We start from the raw sequence: 15,255 nt of genomic DNA, 5'->3' as shown, positions 1-15,255 counted from the left end.
ACATTTTTTTTTTTTTTTTGTGGTGCTGGGGATTGAACCCAGGGCCTTGTGCATGCAAGGCAAATACTCTACCAACTGAGCCCTAACTTATATTTTTAATGATAAACTATTTGGTATAATCTGAAAAGGAGAAAAATCCTCATTCCTGATTTTTTTAATCTAAAATGTCATAGCGGAAAATGCAAATATCTCCAAGTTTTGAAAAAGAGTCTTGGTGTCTGAGTATTTTAAGGAGGATCCAGGTCAAGCACAATGAAGTATAGATGGTCCCCAATTACTGATGGTGGACTTTGAATTTTTCAGCTTTGTGATGGTGAAAGGGATAGGCATTCAATAAAGATCATACATCAAATTTTGAATTTTGATATTTTCCTGGGATGGTACTATTTGGTAAAATACTCTCTCTCCATCCTGGGCAGCAGCAGGGAGCTTTAGCCCCCAGTCAGCCCCCAATATCCAGGGCAAACAGCCAAGCAACCAGGACTCCACATTGTGCTGTGATCCTAAGCTATGCTGTTCAGTAGGTTAGTTTATTACAAGAATTTTCAAATTAATGATATTTTCAATTTATGATGGGCTTATTGGGACATCACCCCATCCTAAGTCAACGTTTTTCTATATTCGTAATTTCTTGTCATGGAAAATACAGGCTGTGAGTTATTTAAACCAACAAGTCTGGTTTTGGTCTTTTGTTCATGACATTCATTGAACCCAGAGATTTGCTCATGTGATATCTCCCATCTCTTGATCACACTCATACTGACTTTGACTTCTTTTGTTTTGTATTTTCAGAAGGAGTTTTGGAGTACCTACACAAAAGCGCAACAAGGAGAGAGTAACAGAGGAAGTGACTGGTTTCAGTTTTATCTTACCTTTCCACTAATCTTTGGCCTCTTCATTATCCTCCTTGTCATTTTCCTTATCTGGAGATGCTTCCTAAGAAACAAAACTCGTAGACAGACAGTGACTGAAAGCCACATTCCTTTCCCTCAGCACCTTAACATCATCACTCCACCTCCCCCACCAGATGAAGTGTTTGAGAGCACTGGGTTGTCTCCAGGCTTTCTGGAATATGTAGTTGGGCGCTCAGATTCTGTCTCCACTCGCCTGTCCAATTGTGATCCCCCACCAACCTATGAGGAAGCCACTGGCCAGGTGAACCTGCGGAGGAGTGAAACAGAACCTCATTTAGATCCACCCCCTGAATATGAGGACATAGTCAACTCCAGCTCAGCCAGTGCCATAGCTATGGTGCCTGTGGTCACCACCATCAAATGAAGCTGCAAACTTCTTTTTATTCTAATCATTTTTAAAAATACTAATGAAAGAACTTTCTAGCACTTTACCACTACATAAATGTGTATTGACTTATTTTATTAGACTCAGCATACCACTTCATTCTTACTGGTTTGATTTTCTTTAGTTTTGTTTCCTATCACAAAATCATTATCCATGCTCATTTTTGCTAGAGGAAATATGTGAAAAAGGAAAAACATACCAGTGAGAGTCTTCATGTGATATATGTATGTATGTATGTGTGTGTGTATATATACACACACACACACACACATATACATATATCCATGTGTGTGCATCAACCCAGTATATTTGCAACTGTCTTAAAAATCCATTAACTTCTATCTAAATCACCTGTAAAGACAGCATTACTCACCATAACTGGGGAAAAAAAGGGCACCAAAAATTTGTCATACATAGCCATAAACATGGTGTAGAGTTTTGCAAAAAGGATGTACTTAGCATGTTTCCTAATTCTTACGGGTTTTTGTTAACCTATTTCTTCATCTACCTTAAAAGAGCAAAAAAAAGTATGGAGTCATTCTCCATTTTAGAAACATCTCAGAAAAAGATAAAGAGAGCATGTACATGCAGTACTTAAAGGGTTTTGGCAACAAAATCTTTGCTCCTTAGTGGTATCTGGCACATTTTGTACTAGAGATTTTCTTCTTGGTTGACTACCACCCACCACCCACCACCCACCCCTGCCTTTAAATGTTTTGTCTAGCATCTTTGAATGTCTCATGCTATTTTTATTAATATCTTGGTGGGGAGGATTTCCTGGCAATGGAATAATTTCTAAGGAGGATAAATGTATTAATAACAGGCAATAGATACCAATTAGTCCTTGTTCCTGGGGGGAGGTAGTAATTATTTTCTTCTTGCAATTTTGTTGCCTTATACTGTACTATTAACTCACTCTCTCCTACCACCACAAAATCTTCAAGCACCCATGAGTTCAATTAAAATAAAAATTCTGCAATTCTTAATGTTTTTGTACAGTCTGCAGTCTTTGCCTGAAGATGATTACAAGACCACTTGCCATTAAATTATAAACTGTGGTTTTTACATTGCCCTTCAGTTGGTGAAAAAAGACTACAAGATACATGTTGTGGCAGGTGCACACTAAATCTAGTTACAGTCCCACACACATCTCATTATTGTTGCCATTTCATTTTGTATTTTCATTCGATTTTTTTAAAATGCAGGGTTTTTATTTTTCCCTTGAAGCAGAAGGAACAGGCTCAGAAAGAAAAAAAAAGGGATCAACTGAGATTGTGCGTATTATAATTTCTCCAACATGGAGAGCCATCCAAGTGTGAGATTCTGGTATTATTATTGTGCTTCAGGGAGAATTTTCTCCCTCTGTTTCCCAAAAATTGATCAGAGCTTTCACATAGTGAGAAATAGAACAGGCATCTCCTTAAATGCCTAACATCTTCCCAGTCTGAGTATGTGAGCTGTTGCCTAACCCTTGCTATACTCTGGTCTATACCAAAGCTGTGCCAACTTAAAAATGATTGCCAACTCAATCAAACAAGGTTTAGAAATGGAAAGGAAAATAAAACATGTGAGTTTAGTTAATAGATGTCCCAGCTTCCATAGACCAAAACTGATGATATCTTGATAGTGGTCTCAGGAACAATAATATTGTTTCAAATTTTGCCATGACTACATGGTGATCTTTGGTTTCTAATTTTCATCATAATATAAAGAGATTATTTGACTTTTCACTCTCATTCTCCTAACAAAGAGTTAAAAAATGTAAATCAATACTGTTTTCCCACACATCTTTTTTCTGTTTTAGAAATCACAGCTATTTTTCATCAAAATATTATTTATTTATGTTGGCACATAATGATTTTTTTAAGTGAATTATACTTAATTTTTTCCAGTTTATTTTTTAATATGGTAAATACTGATAGATATAAATCTCCTAAGTAATAGTGCTTTGGCATCCGGATCCCCATAAATGTTAAGAGTAGAAAGAGGGGATCTAGAGATCAAAAGTTTGAGAACTATAAGATTAGGCAAACACAATAGTCTATATTTTGTATCTGTTCTTCAGATGTTATTTTACATTTTAAACTCCTGATACTGGTTTTAATGCCACCTCTTAGATATACCTGAATTGAAGTACAAGCATGAATATTGGCCGGGTGCAGTGATGCATGCCTATAATCTCAGTAGCTCAGGAGGCTGAGACAGGAGGATTGTGAGTTCTAAGCCAGCCTCAGCAAAGGCAAGGCACTGAGCAACTCAGTGAGACCCTGTCTCTAAATAAAATACAAAATAGGGCTGGGGATGTGGCTCAGTGGTCAAGTGCCCCTGAGTTCAATCCCCAGTACAAAAAAAAAAACACAGAATGTTAATCCTTAAAGCAAAAGCCAAATTTTTAAACTGATTGATAACTACAGCTTTTTAGAATGTTGGTTAAAGAAAACCTACTCCATAGTAATAGCTCCATCAGCCACAAAATCTCATGGCAGCTTTCACATAATGATGAGTGAATAAACAAGATACCACTTTCTTCATGAAACATTATCTTAGGTTTGTTTTGTTTGAATATGGTTTGGGTTTTATATTTTTAAAATCCCTTTTGCTACCCCATCTGGTTTTATAAACTGAGTTTCTTAACATTTATTATAATTAAGGGGCTTGTCTGGAATAATATATATTTTTATGCTTTTGCCTTTCTTATCTGATTGATATTGCATTTGCCTTTGATCATTTTTAACAAAGGTTTATTTTTGCAGAATGTATTTAGTACCTTTCTTAAGCAGTAACTAAGGTGAATCAACTAGTTTGTATTGAAATTAAAGAATGGACTCAATGGTCTTCCAGCGGAATGCTTTACAAACCTCCACATGCAGTGGTTGTGTCTGGATTCCTGGAGCTGGCACTTTTTGCTTCCCTGCTCTAAAAGTCACAATAAATCATATTTGTTTAAAGGAAATAAAATGATTTATTCTTTGCCTATTGACCAATGCAAATGGAGATGTTGTGTTTATTACATTGCTAATGATGACTTCTTCAAGACTGATTTGATCCAATAACTGTGGAGGTAGCTTTAACTTGGTTCTATGTAAATAGCATGTATTTTATTCTAACATTTCACATTTTTAAATGCTTGGTTTACATTAAATTATGGTATTTAACTATTTTTATGTTTATACTAGGTAGGGGTTTTCTTATGTTTCTGTGTTTTTAGTATGCTAAATAAAGCTATTTTTAAACCCAAGAGGCCTTTTCTGCCATGTGTTAATCATATTATGGTTAAATGATAAACATGCTGCATAAGCTCTTATTAAATTTGTTCTTTTTGATAAGGTACAATGATTATGTTTCCTTTATTGTGGACCTAGGGAATATTGCTCAGTAAAGAAACAAGAAATCACCTGGTAAAAACCTTAGGATGTTCTCAGCATAAAAAAGAACTTTCTAGGCTCAGGTATAGCTCAAGTGTAGGGGTTCAATCTCCAGTGCATACATACATACATAATAAAAAACCTCTCTGTACTACTTTTGAATGACCCTGGCATGATAAAAATGAAAACACTTGCTAAGTGCAATGGCACACACCTACAATCCCAGCAACTCAAGAGGCTGAGGCAGGAGGATGGCAAGTTCAAAGCCAGCCTCAGCAACTTAGCAAGGCCCTAAGCAACTTAGGTACCAAAAAACAAAAAAGAGAAGAAGAAAGAAACAAAACACTAGTACAAAGGAATAGATTGAAACCCCCCTGTAGTGTAGTTTGTCAAGCCCTGGAAATGGTGGCATTTGCAGATACCAAGAAGCTGGTTTTATCCTGCCTAGCAGAACAGCTTGCTCTTGACATTTGAGAAGATGAGAAAAGAAAGCACAAGATGAAAACATTGTGACCACAGGGCATTCTCCTAAGTATAGCCACCTCAAAGAGTAAATGCTAGTACATCATGTCATTAGGCAAGCAAATGTAAATATAAGCTGATCTTTATGGTATAAAAATTAAAACTATGTATTTTGTATTCAAGGAAGTATTTTAAATATAATTTATGTCTTGAGTATGTATTTTATAAGCATACTTCCCTAGGGACTTGTCCAATAAAGCATAAAAAATAATTTTTAAAATATATAGCAATTTCAACGAGACTCAACACCTATATCAAGACATTGTGGACTAGGAATGGTACAGCTCAGTAGTATGGCACTCTAACCTAGCATGCAGGAGGCCTTGAGTTTAATTCCCAGCACAGCAAAAAGGGGGAAAAAAGACATTCTAGCACCCCAAGGATACCTCATACCTTCTCCTTAAAGATAATACTATTCTGGATTCAAGAAGGTAGAGCAGAGCTTGGTGGTGACCCCTGACCCCCTCCACAGCACAGAAAGGGGCAATGAAGGAACAGCTGACCAGAGATGTAGGTGATATAATTGCTAGAAGACCCAACATTAGACTAGACCTAGAGAAACTTGACGTTCGGTTACCATAGCAAAAAATAAGGGCAGAGCTCCTTGACCCTGAACCTGGACCAGTGTTGGGGGGGAGGGCAGAAACCGAGACCAAAGGAGAGGAAAAGCACATAATCTCACTCCCTAAAAAACATCTTGTCTGTGTCCAGGTCTCACGGGCTGGAGGGGGGCAGTGGGGAAACAGACCAAGTTAAAACACAACCAGAGCAGTGTCTGGGTCATTAAACATCAAGTAGTTTAAGCCAAATTATGAACTGAAAACTGTGCAGGGCATAGCAGTCCTTTTATGGAGTCCACAGCTTGTCAGCCTCTCAAGAAGAAGTTAAATCAACATGGCATCTCCCCACTTGAAGGGAGTAATGAAACCAGAGGGAATACTCCTGCAGTCAGATGTCTCAATAATCCATCTAGAAGGAACTTGTAAAGGGATTAGTTGAAAGTTGCTGAAACTCCTCCCCCTTACTGCCAACAAGGGGAGTGGGCTGGAGTAACCTGAGCAAGAAACTTGGGAGGGGCTGGCCCTGACCCAGTGCTCTGCATCTGCACAGACTCTATGGGAGGGCAGAGATGGAGCAGACAGATTCATAGTAGTAGGAAATGAGAGTTCAGAAGCAGGCTGGTGGGAGCAGTCACCATCTAAGACAGCAGAGAAGGATGGCACCAAGGATTTTCAGCTGCAACCCATGAGACCTTGGACACAGACAAGATAGTTGTCTCTGTCCTAGTCAGCCAAGGGATGCAATGCCCATGGTTTACAACTCTAGGCAGTGATAACTCAAAACTCAGGCAAACTAGTTGAATCTCTTTCCTGGTAGCAGGGACAGTGCCCTGGCAATCTGTGTCAGTTAGGAGAATGCTTGTGCACCACAGAGAACCCACAATCAAGGTTTCATGCTTGCAGAGAGACACTGGCTCTATGCCACTTTGAAGAGGACCCTGTAGAGGGGAGTGGGTGCAGAGTAACCTGCGGTTGTCACAGCTACAGGCCTCAGCCCTGTATTTCTGAGCTCCAGTACAAAACAGAAACAGCCAGCAGACCCAGAACAGCAACCTTCCAGAGTCCAGTCTCAGGCCCCTGGGCTGACAAACAAGAACCAGCTGGGGGAGGTCCAGAGCAACTAGGGCCTTAGCACCTCTGAGGGATCCAAAGTCAAAGAGTAATAGATATCTTCTTTTTTTATAATTTTTTAATTTGTTTTAATTAGTTACACATGACAGTACAATGATCGTGACATTTGAATCAGATGGGACATAATTTCTCATTTTTCTGAGTGTACAGGTTGCAGAATCACATTGGTCATGCAGTCACATATATACCCACAGCAATAATGTCTATTTTATTCTGCTGCCCTTCCTATCCCCCCTTCCCCTCCCCTCCTCTCCCATCACTTCTCTCTACCCAAACTAATGTGACACACTTCTTTTGTTTTTCTTTCCCTAACATCGTCATACATGCATTCTATATAACGATGAGGGTCTCCTTCCATTTTCCATGCAATTCCCCTTCTCCCTCCCTTTCCCTCCCACATCTCTTCCCTATCTAGGGGTAATCTTCTTCTCATGCTCTTCCTTCCTACCCCTTTTTGAGTCACCCCCCCCCTTTATATAAGATAAGACATTCGGCATTTGTTTTTTTGGGATTGGCGAACTTAGCATAATCTGCTCTAATGCCATTTAGATATCTTCTAAAGGTCTCAAAACCTGAGAAAATCCAAACCAAGACTCAAAAAGAATTTTCTTCACCTAAGCATGGTTTACTATAAATAGCTCTAACATCAACTTTGATATATGTCACTCTCTATTTTGATTTGATAGTTGTTATGCTAATATTTAATATTGTGCCCTCAACCCACTTGATTTTATATTTCTTCTAATGTTTTAAAGCACTAATTGGAATCATTCTATCTTTGTTTTCCTAGTTCAGGTTTACATTTGCCCCCTTTACCCCTCTTATATTATCTGCTATTGTCTTAAGCACCCCTGCAAACCCATTTTTTTTTTTTTTTGTCTTTCTACCTTGGTGCATACGATTCTTTTCTGTTGTATCTATTCTTTTTTTCTCTCTTCTTTTGCCCATTTTTTCTTCCCGCCTCCTTTCAGCCCCTATATAATGTTATAGAAATTTGATTATATTTAATAGTTAATGTTTCAACCTATTTCAGATTTTTACTACAAGTTTATACCTGGATTAGAGGAACTGTGGAGAACAGTATCAACAAGATTTTCCTCCTCTAAGGTTGAATATTACATGGCTTTTCTCTGAAGTAATTGCAGTAAATAGGGTTTAGTGTTTTGTCACAAAGTAGTACTGATACAGGGAAAAGCAGATGACAAATACCTGGAATATTCACCTAGCCTGAGGCTCTTAAGAGAAAGAAGCTCACTAAATAGTCCCTTGCATAAAAGAAGGAGTAATAATCATCCCCAAAGATGGGTAGATATATAAGCAATATGAAAAAGCAAGAGAGAAAACCAATCAACCCATAACACTTCTGCAACTAACCCCATTCACACTACAGTGGAGGAAATATCTGAGAAACCATTTAGAAAGTTCAACATTAAAATGTTCTGCAAGCTAAAAAAGAAGTAAAGAATGAACTAGAAAATACAAAAACTGAAAGATCATTTACACAATAGATAAGAGATTATGATAAAGAACCAAATGGAAATCCTGGAAATGAAAGACTCAATCAAAGTAAAAATTCAATGAAAACCATCACCAATATATTAGACCACCTTGAAGATAGATTTTTCAGGCCATAAAGATAAAGTATATGATCTTGAAAATAGGCAAGGTGTTTTTTTTAAAGTCCTCTCCAGGATGCATTATAAATGAAAATGTCTAATATAAGAATGAGGATAGAAATTTTAAAAGCCACAAGAGAAAAATGGCAGGTCACATTTAGAGGTAAACCAACTCAGACTTCAAATGGTTCCTCAACCCAGACCCTAAAAGCCAGGAGTGCTTGGAATTGTTAGGTGCAGGGCAGGCTAAACTAAGTTGTCTACAGGGCAGGCTGAATAAATGTTAGCTGCAGGATAACCCAGGCACTCAAACCCCCCTCAGTCTGGTCCTTTATCACCTCAGAACACTCAACCCCACTCAAGGCTAAATACTCGACCCCCACCTGTCTGGTGCAACAGAAACTCACATCTGACCCCTGCCCCATTTGCCTGAAGGCAGAAGATGACACCTGTATGCCAACAAGGCAGCTTGCAGACCCAAAGACCCCATTAGATTTTGGCTATAAAAACTCCCTCCTGCGGGCTCCCTCTCTCTTGTGCGTTCTTTCTCTCTCTCTCTCTCTCTCTCTCTCACTATTGCTCTCTCTCTCACTCTCTCTCACCCCGCCTCCTGTCTTTCCCTGCTCTCTTTCTCTCTCTCTCCTTCTTTCTCTTCTCTTTCTCACTGCTGCAATAAAGATCTCTTGGTTGCTCCGAGTGTTGTGGTCACTTTCCTTTCAGGAACAATATATACCATGCTCTGAAAGAAAATGAGTACTAACCAAAATTATTATATCCAGCAAAATTATCTGTCCAAATTGAAGATGAAATAAAAACCTTTCATGATAAATAGAAAAATAAAAGAATTTACAAACATTATGCCTGTACTATAAAACATACTTAATGAAATATTTCATGCAGAAGAAATGAAAGATAAAAGTGAAAACCAGAATAGAGATAAATTGCACTAGAAGAATACTTAACTAAAGGAGAAGTCTGAATTAAGCATTAGAAATAAATCAAAATGACAGGTATAAAAATCAACTCTCTATAACAACACTGAATGTAAATGGTCAACACTCCTCAATCAAAAGACATACATTGGCAGATTGGATTAAAAGTCAAGACCCAACAATATGGTGTTTACAGGAGACTCATTTTACAAAGAAATCCACACACTGAAAGTGACAGGATGTGAGAAGACATACCACACAAATGGAAAATGAGAGCAAACAGGAGTAGCTGCTCTCATATATCAGACAAAGTAGACTTCAAGCCAAAATTAATCAGAAAAGACAAAGAAGTCACTTCATACTAGTTAAGAGAATCATCCAACAACAAGACATAATGGTTATAAATATTTATGCCCCAAACATCAGTACATCTATGTACATAAAACAAACCTTCTCAATATAAGGAATCAAACAGATGACAATACAATACTGGATGATTTCAACACACCTCTCTCACCATTAGATAGGTCATGAGACATAAACTAAGATTCTTCAGAACTAAAAATGACTATTTATCAAATGTAACTAAGACATCTGTTGGGCTGGGGATGTGGCTCAAGTGGTAGCGCGCTCACCTGGCATGCATGTGGCCTGGGTTTGATGCTCAGCACCACATACAAACAAAAGATGTTGTGTCAGCTGAAAACTAAAAAATAAATATTAAAAAATTCTCTCTCTCTCTCTCTCTCTTTCTCTTAAATAAAAAATAAAAAAATAAAAGACATCTGTAGAACATTTCATCCATCAACAAATGAATTCACTTCTCAGCAGCACATGGAACTTTCTCTAAAATATATCATATTTTAAGGCACAAAGCAAATCTTAGCAAATACCAGATCATAATGAAATGAAATTAGAAATCAATGACAATAAAAAACAGAAGCTACTCTAACACATGGAGATTAAATAATACACTTTTGAATGATGAATGGACCAGAAAGAAATCAGGGAAGAAATAAACAACAGTCTTAGAAATAAATGAGGGTAGAGATTCAACATATCAAAATCTCTGGGACAATATGAAGGCAGTTCTCAAAAGAAAGTTTATGGCACTGATTTGCTACATAAAAAAAAAAAAAAAACAGAAAGATGCCAAATAAATAATTTAATGTTATACCTCAAGGCCCTAGAAAAAGAAGAACAAAAAAAAACACCAACATCAGTAGAAGACAGGAAATAATAAAAATCAGAGCCAAAATTAAGGAAATTGAGAAAAAATGTAAAGGATCAATGAAACAAAGGACTAGTTCTTTGAAAAAATAACAAGATCAATAAACCCTTAGCCAAAGTAATCAAAAGAAAGAGAAAACCCAAATTAGCAAAATTAAGACGAGAAAGGGGAGATCACCCTAGACACTACCAAAATCCAGAGGATCATCAGAAACTATTTTGAAAATTTATATTCAAATAAGCTAGAAAATCTCAAAGATGTTGACAAAGTCCTAGAGACATATGACCTAAAGAAATTGAACCATGAGGCTACAGAAAACTTAAACAGACCAATATCAAGTAATGAAATTGAAGCAGCTCTTAACAGCCTTCTAACAAAGAAAAGCATAGAACTAGATGGATTATCAGCCAAGTTGTACCAGACCTTTAAAGAACTAATGCCAATCCTCCTCAAATTATTCCACAAAATAGGTAACACTGTCAAAATCATTCTGTGAAGCCAGTATCACCCTGATCCCAAAACCAGACAAAAACACATCAAGGAAAGAAAACTTCTCATCAATATCCTCAATGAACATTGATGAAAAAATTCTTAATAAATATTGGCAAACTGCATTCAAAAATACATTAAGAAAATGCACTATGATCAAGTGAGTTTTATACCAGGGATGCAAGATTGGTTCAGCATACCCCAATCAATAAATGTACTCCATGACATAAATACAGTTAAGGACAAGAATCACATGATTATTTCAATTGAGGCAGACAAAGTCCAGTCCCCATTCATGTTTAAAACACTACGAAACTAGGGATAGAAGAAATTTACCTCAATATTGTAAAGGCTATATATTATAAACCCAAGGCCAATATCATACTGAATGAAGAAAAACTGAAAGCATTTCCTCTAAAAACAGAAACAAGACAAGGATTTCCACTCTCAGCTTGAAACCCCTGTTCAGTATAGTCCTTGGCACTTTAGTCAGAGCAATTAAGAAAGAGAAAGAAATAAAAGGAATACAAATAGGAAAAGAAGTGCTCAAATTCTATTTGTTGATGACATGATCCTATATTTAGAAGAGCCAAAAAACTCCCTCAAAAGAGATCTAGAGCAGATAAACAAATTTAGCAAAGTAGTAGTATACAAGATCATCACCTATAAATAAACTGTTTTTCTATACTCCAATAATGAATCTGCTGAAAAAGAAATTAGAAAACTATCTCATTCACAATAAACTTAAAAAAAAAATACTTAGGAATAAATCTAACCAAGGAGGTAAAAGACCTCTACAATGAAAACTATAGAACATTGAAAAAAGAAATTGAAGAAAACCTTAGAACATGGAAAGACCTCCCAAGGTTTTGGATAGACAGAATTAATATTATCAAATTAGGCATGTTACTAAAACTGTTATACATATTCAATGCAATTCCCATCAAAATACATTCTTCACAGAACTAGAAAAAACAGTCCTAAAATGCATTTGAAAGAATAAGAGACCCATCATAGAAAAAGCAATCCTGAGCAAGAAGAGTGATACAGGAGGCACCACAATACTGGATCTCAAATTATAGTGGTTAAAGTAATAAAAACAACATGGTATTGGCACCAAAAAGCAGACATGAAGAACAACAGAATAGAATATAAGACACAGAGACAAACCCACATAGATGCAATCATCTGATACTCCAGGAAGGTGCCAAAAACATGTTGGGGGAAAGAGAGCTTTTTAAAACAACAAATGGTGCTAGAAAAACTGGATATCCAAGGGCTGGGATTGTGGCTCAGCAGTAGAGCACTCGCCTCACATGTGGGAGGCCCTGGGTTCCATCCTCAGCACCGCATAAAAATGAACAAAATAAATGTATATAAAAAAAAACTGGATATCCATCTATAGTAGAATGAAATTTAGGCCTTACCTTGCCTGCTAGCTGCAACATGCTATATGGGCTGCAGCAACCTGCCTCTGTTGGGTTCCATGGCCCTGAGGCACCCAGGCAGTGTGCGACAGACAAATCACCGGGCCCTCTGCTCTGCTAACTTTCCCAGCTGTAAGGACCACATTGCAGAGGACCTGAGGGCCGGACTGGCAGCAAAGGCAGTCGTTGGAGGAGATCATCCTGCAGAAGCATCCCGTGCAGGTGATCGCACTGATGAGACAGGCGTTAATTGACTTCAAGCACCAATGTAAGGAATTAACATTGCAGGTGAGTATCATAGAGCATGTGACATTTGATTTCTGAGAGTCTTTTCTCTTACTCTACCCCAGTGTTCTTTCCTTAGTTGGGACATAGCCTTTACTGTTGATGGAAAACCACTAGCATTAAAGTGATTTGTTCACCACCACCTCTTATCATTTAAAGATAACAAGTTGCTGAAAAAGTTAGATCTTCATTCAGTGTTGGCCCAGAAACTATAAGCTGAAAAATATGACCTCCCAAACAGGCATGAGATAAGTCCTGGTCACCATGGCACATGGAATGACAGTCAACTGTAAGAAATGGCTCAGCTGAGGATTAAACATCAAGAAGAACTGACTGAATTGCACAAGAATCATGGGGAGTTAGCTCAGTTGGTGATTGACCAAATGCAGCAGAAGGACAGGGAGATGCAGGTGAATGAAGCAAAAATTGAAAAATGTTATCAAATCATCTCTAACCTGGCAACAGAGTGCCTAGATCTATCCAGCAAGCTTCCAGACCTCCAGGTAGCCAACCAGACCCTGAAGGACAAATATGATGCCCTGCAGATCAATTTTACTGTCTTGGAGGAAAACTACTGAAGGTGGATGGCTGAGAAAGCCCAGGAAGCCAACCGCCTCAAGGCAGAGATCAAAAGGGACTCCAGGAGATGGCAAGCCTGGCTGCAGAAAGAGCTTGCAGAGGCAGCAAAGGAATTGCTGCCAGTTGAACAGGATGATGACATTGAAGTCAGAGTGGATCAGACCTCAGAGCAAACACAGGAAACCTTGCCTGTGGGAGCTATCAGCAGAGTAGCCTGCTGGAGGCCTTCTGGATTCTATCACTAATATCTTTGGGAGACACTTTGTCTCTTCCTTCCCAGTCTCCCAAGATAATGCAGATACTCATCCTGGTTCTGGTAAAGATATGAGGGTATCAACTACTGCCTTATGAGGGAAGTTAATGCTGTGCAGTTCAGTCCAGGTTCCCAGTTACTGGCCATTGGAAGCATGGACCATAGGGTTAAGTTATGGGAAGCATTTGGAGACAAATGTGAGTTCAAAGGCTCCCTATCTGGTAGTAATGCTGGAATTATAAGCATTAAAATTGGTAGTTCTGGGATTTACCTCTTAGAAGCTTCAAATGATTTTGCAAGCTGAATCTGGACTGTGTATGATTATTGATTACGTCAAACGCTCAGAGGACATAGTGGGAAAGTGCTCTCTGCTAAGCTCCTGCTGGACAATCCACGGACCATCTTAGGAAGTCACAACTCTGGGATCTACACAGCAAAGGCTGCATAAAGACAGTGTTTGCAGGATCCAATTGCAATGATATTGTCTGTACAGATCAGTGTGTAATGAGTGGACATTTTGATAAGAAAATGCCATTCTAGAACATCAGATCATAAAGTGTGGTTTGATGGGCTGGGGTTGGGGCTCAGTGGCAGAGCGCTTGCCTCCCACACATGAGGCACTGGGTTTGATCCTCAGCTCCACATGAAAATAAATAAATAAAATAAAGATGTTGTGTCTAGAAAGAAAGAAAGAAAAGAAAGAAAGAAAGTGTGGTTCGAAAAATGGAGCTGTTGGGGAAGATCACTGCCTTGGACCTAAACCCAGAAAGGACTGAACTTCTGAGTTGTTCCCACAATGACCTGCTGAAAGTTATTTATCTGCGGACAAATGCCCTCAAGCATAAGTTCAGTGCACCTTAGTTCAAGTGCAGCTCTGACTGGCAGATATGCAGCAGCAGGCTAGACCAAGGGCTCTCCCTGTGTTTGGAGTGTTCTCACAGGGAAAGTCAGAAGGTTCTTTCAAAACAGCACAGCTCCTCTATTAACACGTGGCATGGTCTCATCCCAGCGTACATGTCATTGTAGACAAAAGGAGCAAAGCTGTGCTGTGGGCACAGCCTATGACCTTTAGGAGAGGCGCAGGGACACACAGGGCCCTGTCCTGTGGGTGCATGCCCTTTCAGAGAAGAGCTCAAGCCTTGTGACACGGTGGCCTTCCTTTGGACAGGATTTTTGAGAATTTTGACTAAGCTCTCTAGTGGCCTGGAGGAATCAACACTGAAACAGCCTGACCCTGCAAGTCACCTGGCTGAGGTTCAGGCTCTTGCCTCAGTTAGGGTGGGAAACACTATTAACTCCAATCTTCCATACCTCATTGGGGAGCACTGGGTCTCCTCTCTGGATGACAGTGTCAATGACACCCCACATGTCCCATCCTTCCAGAGTTGGTTCTGCCTGATGCACAGCCCCTTGCCTGGAGGTCCTTCACCCAGTAGACTTGTTCTAAACATTGGATTAGTAAAAACACCAAACACAGGGCCTGGGGTTGTTGCAGGGCTCTCGTGATCTGGTCTTAATTACTGCTGAAACTATAGGTCTCTTGACTGGTCTTCAGAACTTCTGATT

General features: G+C 38.7%; 1 protein-coding gene and 1 pseudogene across 2 annotated transcripts in view; both read left to right on the top strand.

The window, feature by feature from the left end:
• Prrg1 (proline rich and Gla domain 1) overlaps nt 1–4,537 on the top strand; it is a 98,482-nt gene extending 93,945 nt beyond the window's left edge. For both annotated transcript variants that reach the window (XM_015488103.2, XM_048796523.1), the window contains one exon: nt 793–4,537. In XM_015488103.2, the coding sequence (XP_015343589.1) occupies nt 793–1,278 (486 nt within the window). In that variant the 3' untranslated portion in view covers nt 1,279–4,537. The remainder of the gene's footprint in view (nt 1–792) is intronic.
• An 8,601-nt stretch (nt 4,538–13,138) lies between these two features.
• Nucleotides 13,139–14,834, top strand: LOC107144185 (annotated as a pseudogene).
• Nucleotides 14,835–15,255: the final 421 nt, after the last annotated feature.

The sequence above is a fragment of the Marmota marmota genome, unplaced genomic scaffold (assembly GCF_001458135.2).
Source record: "Marmota marmota marmota unplaced genomic scaffold, marMar, whole genome shotgun sequence".
Lineage (NCBI taxonomy): Eukaryota > Metazoa > Chordata > Mammalia > Rodentia > Sciuridae > Marmota > Marmota marmota.
Note: the sequence above shows the minus strand (reverse complement) of the source record. Positions and strands in the feature narration are given on the sequence as shown.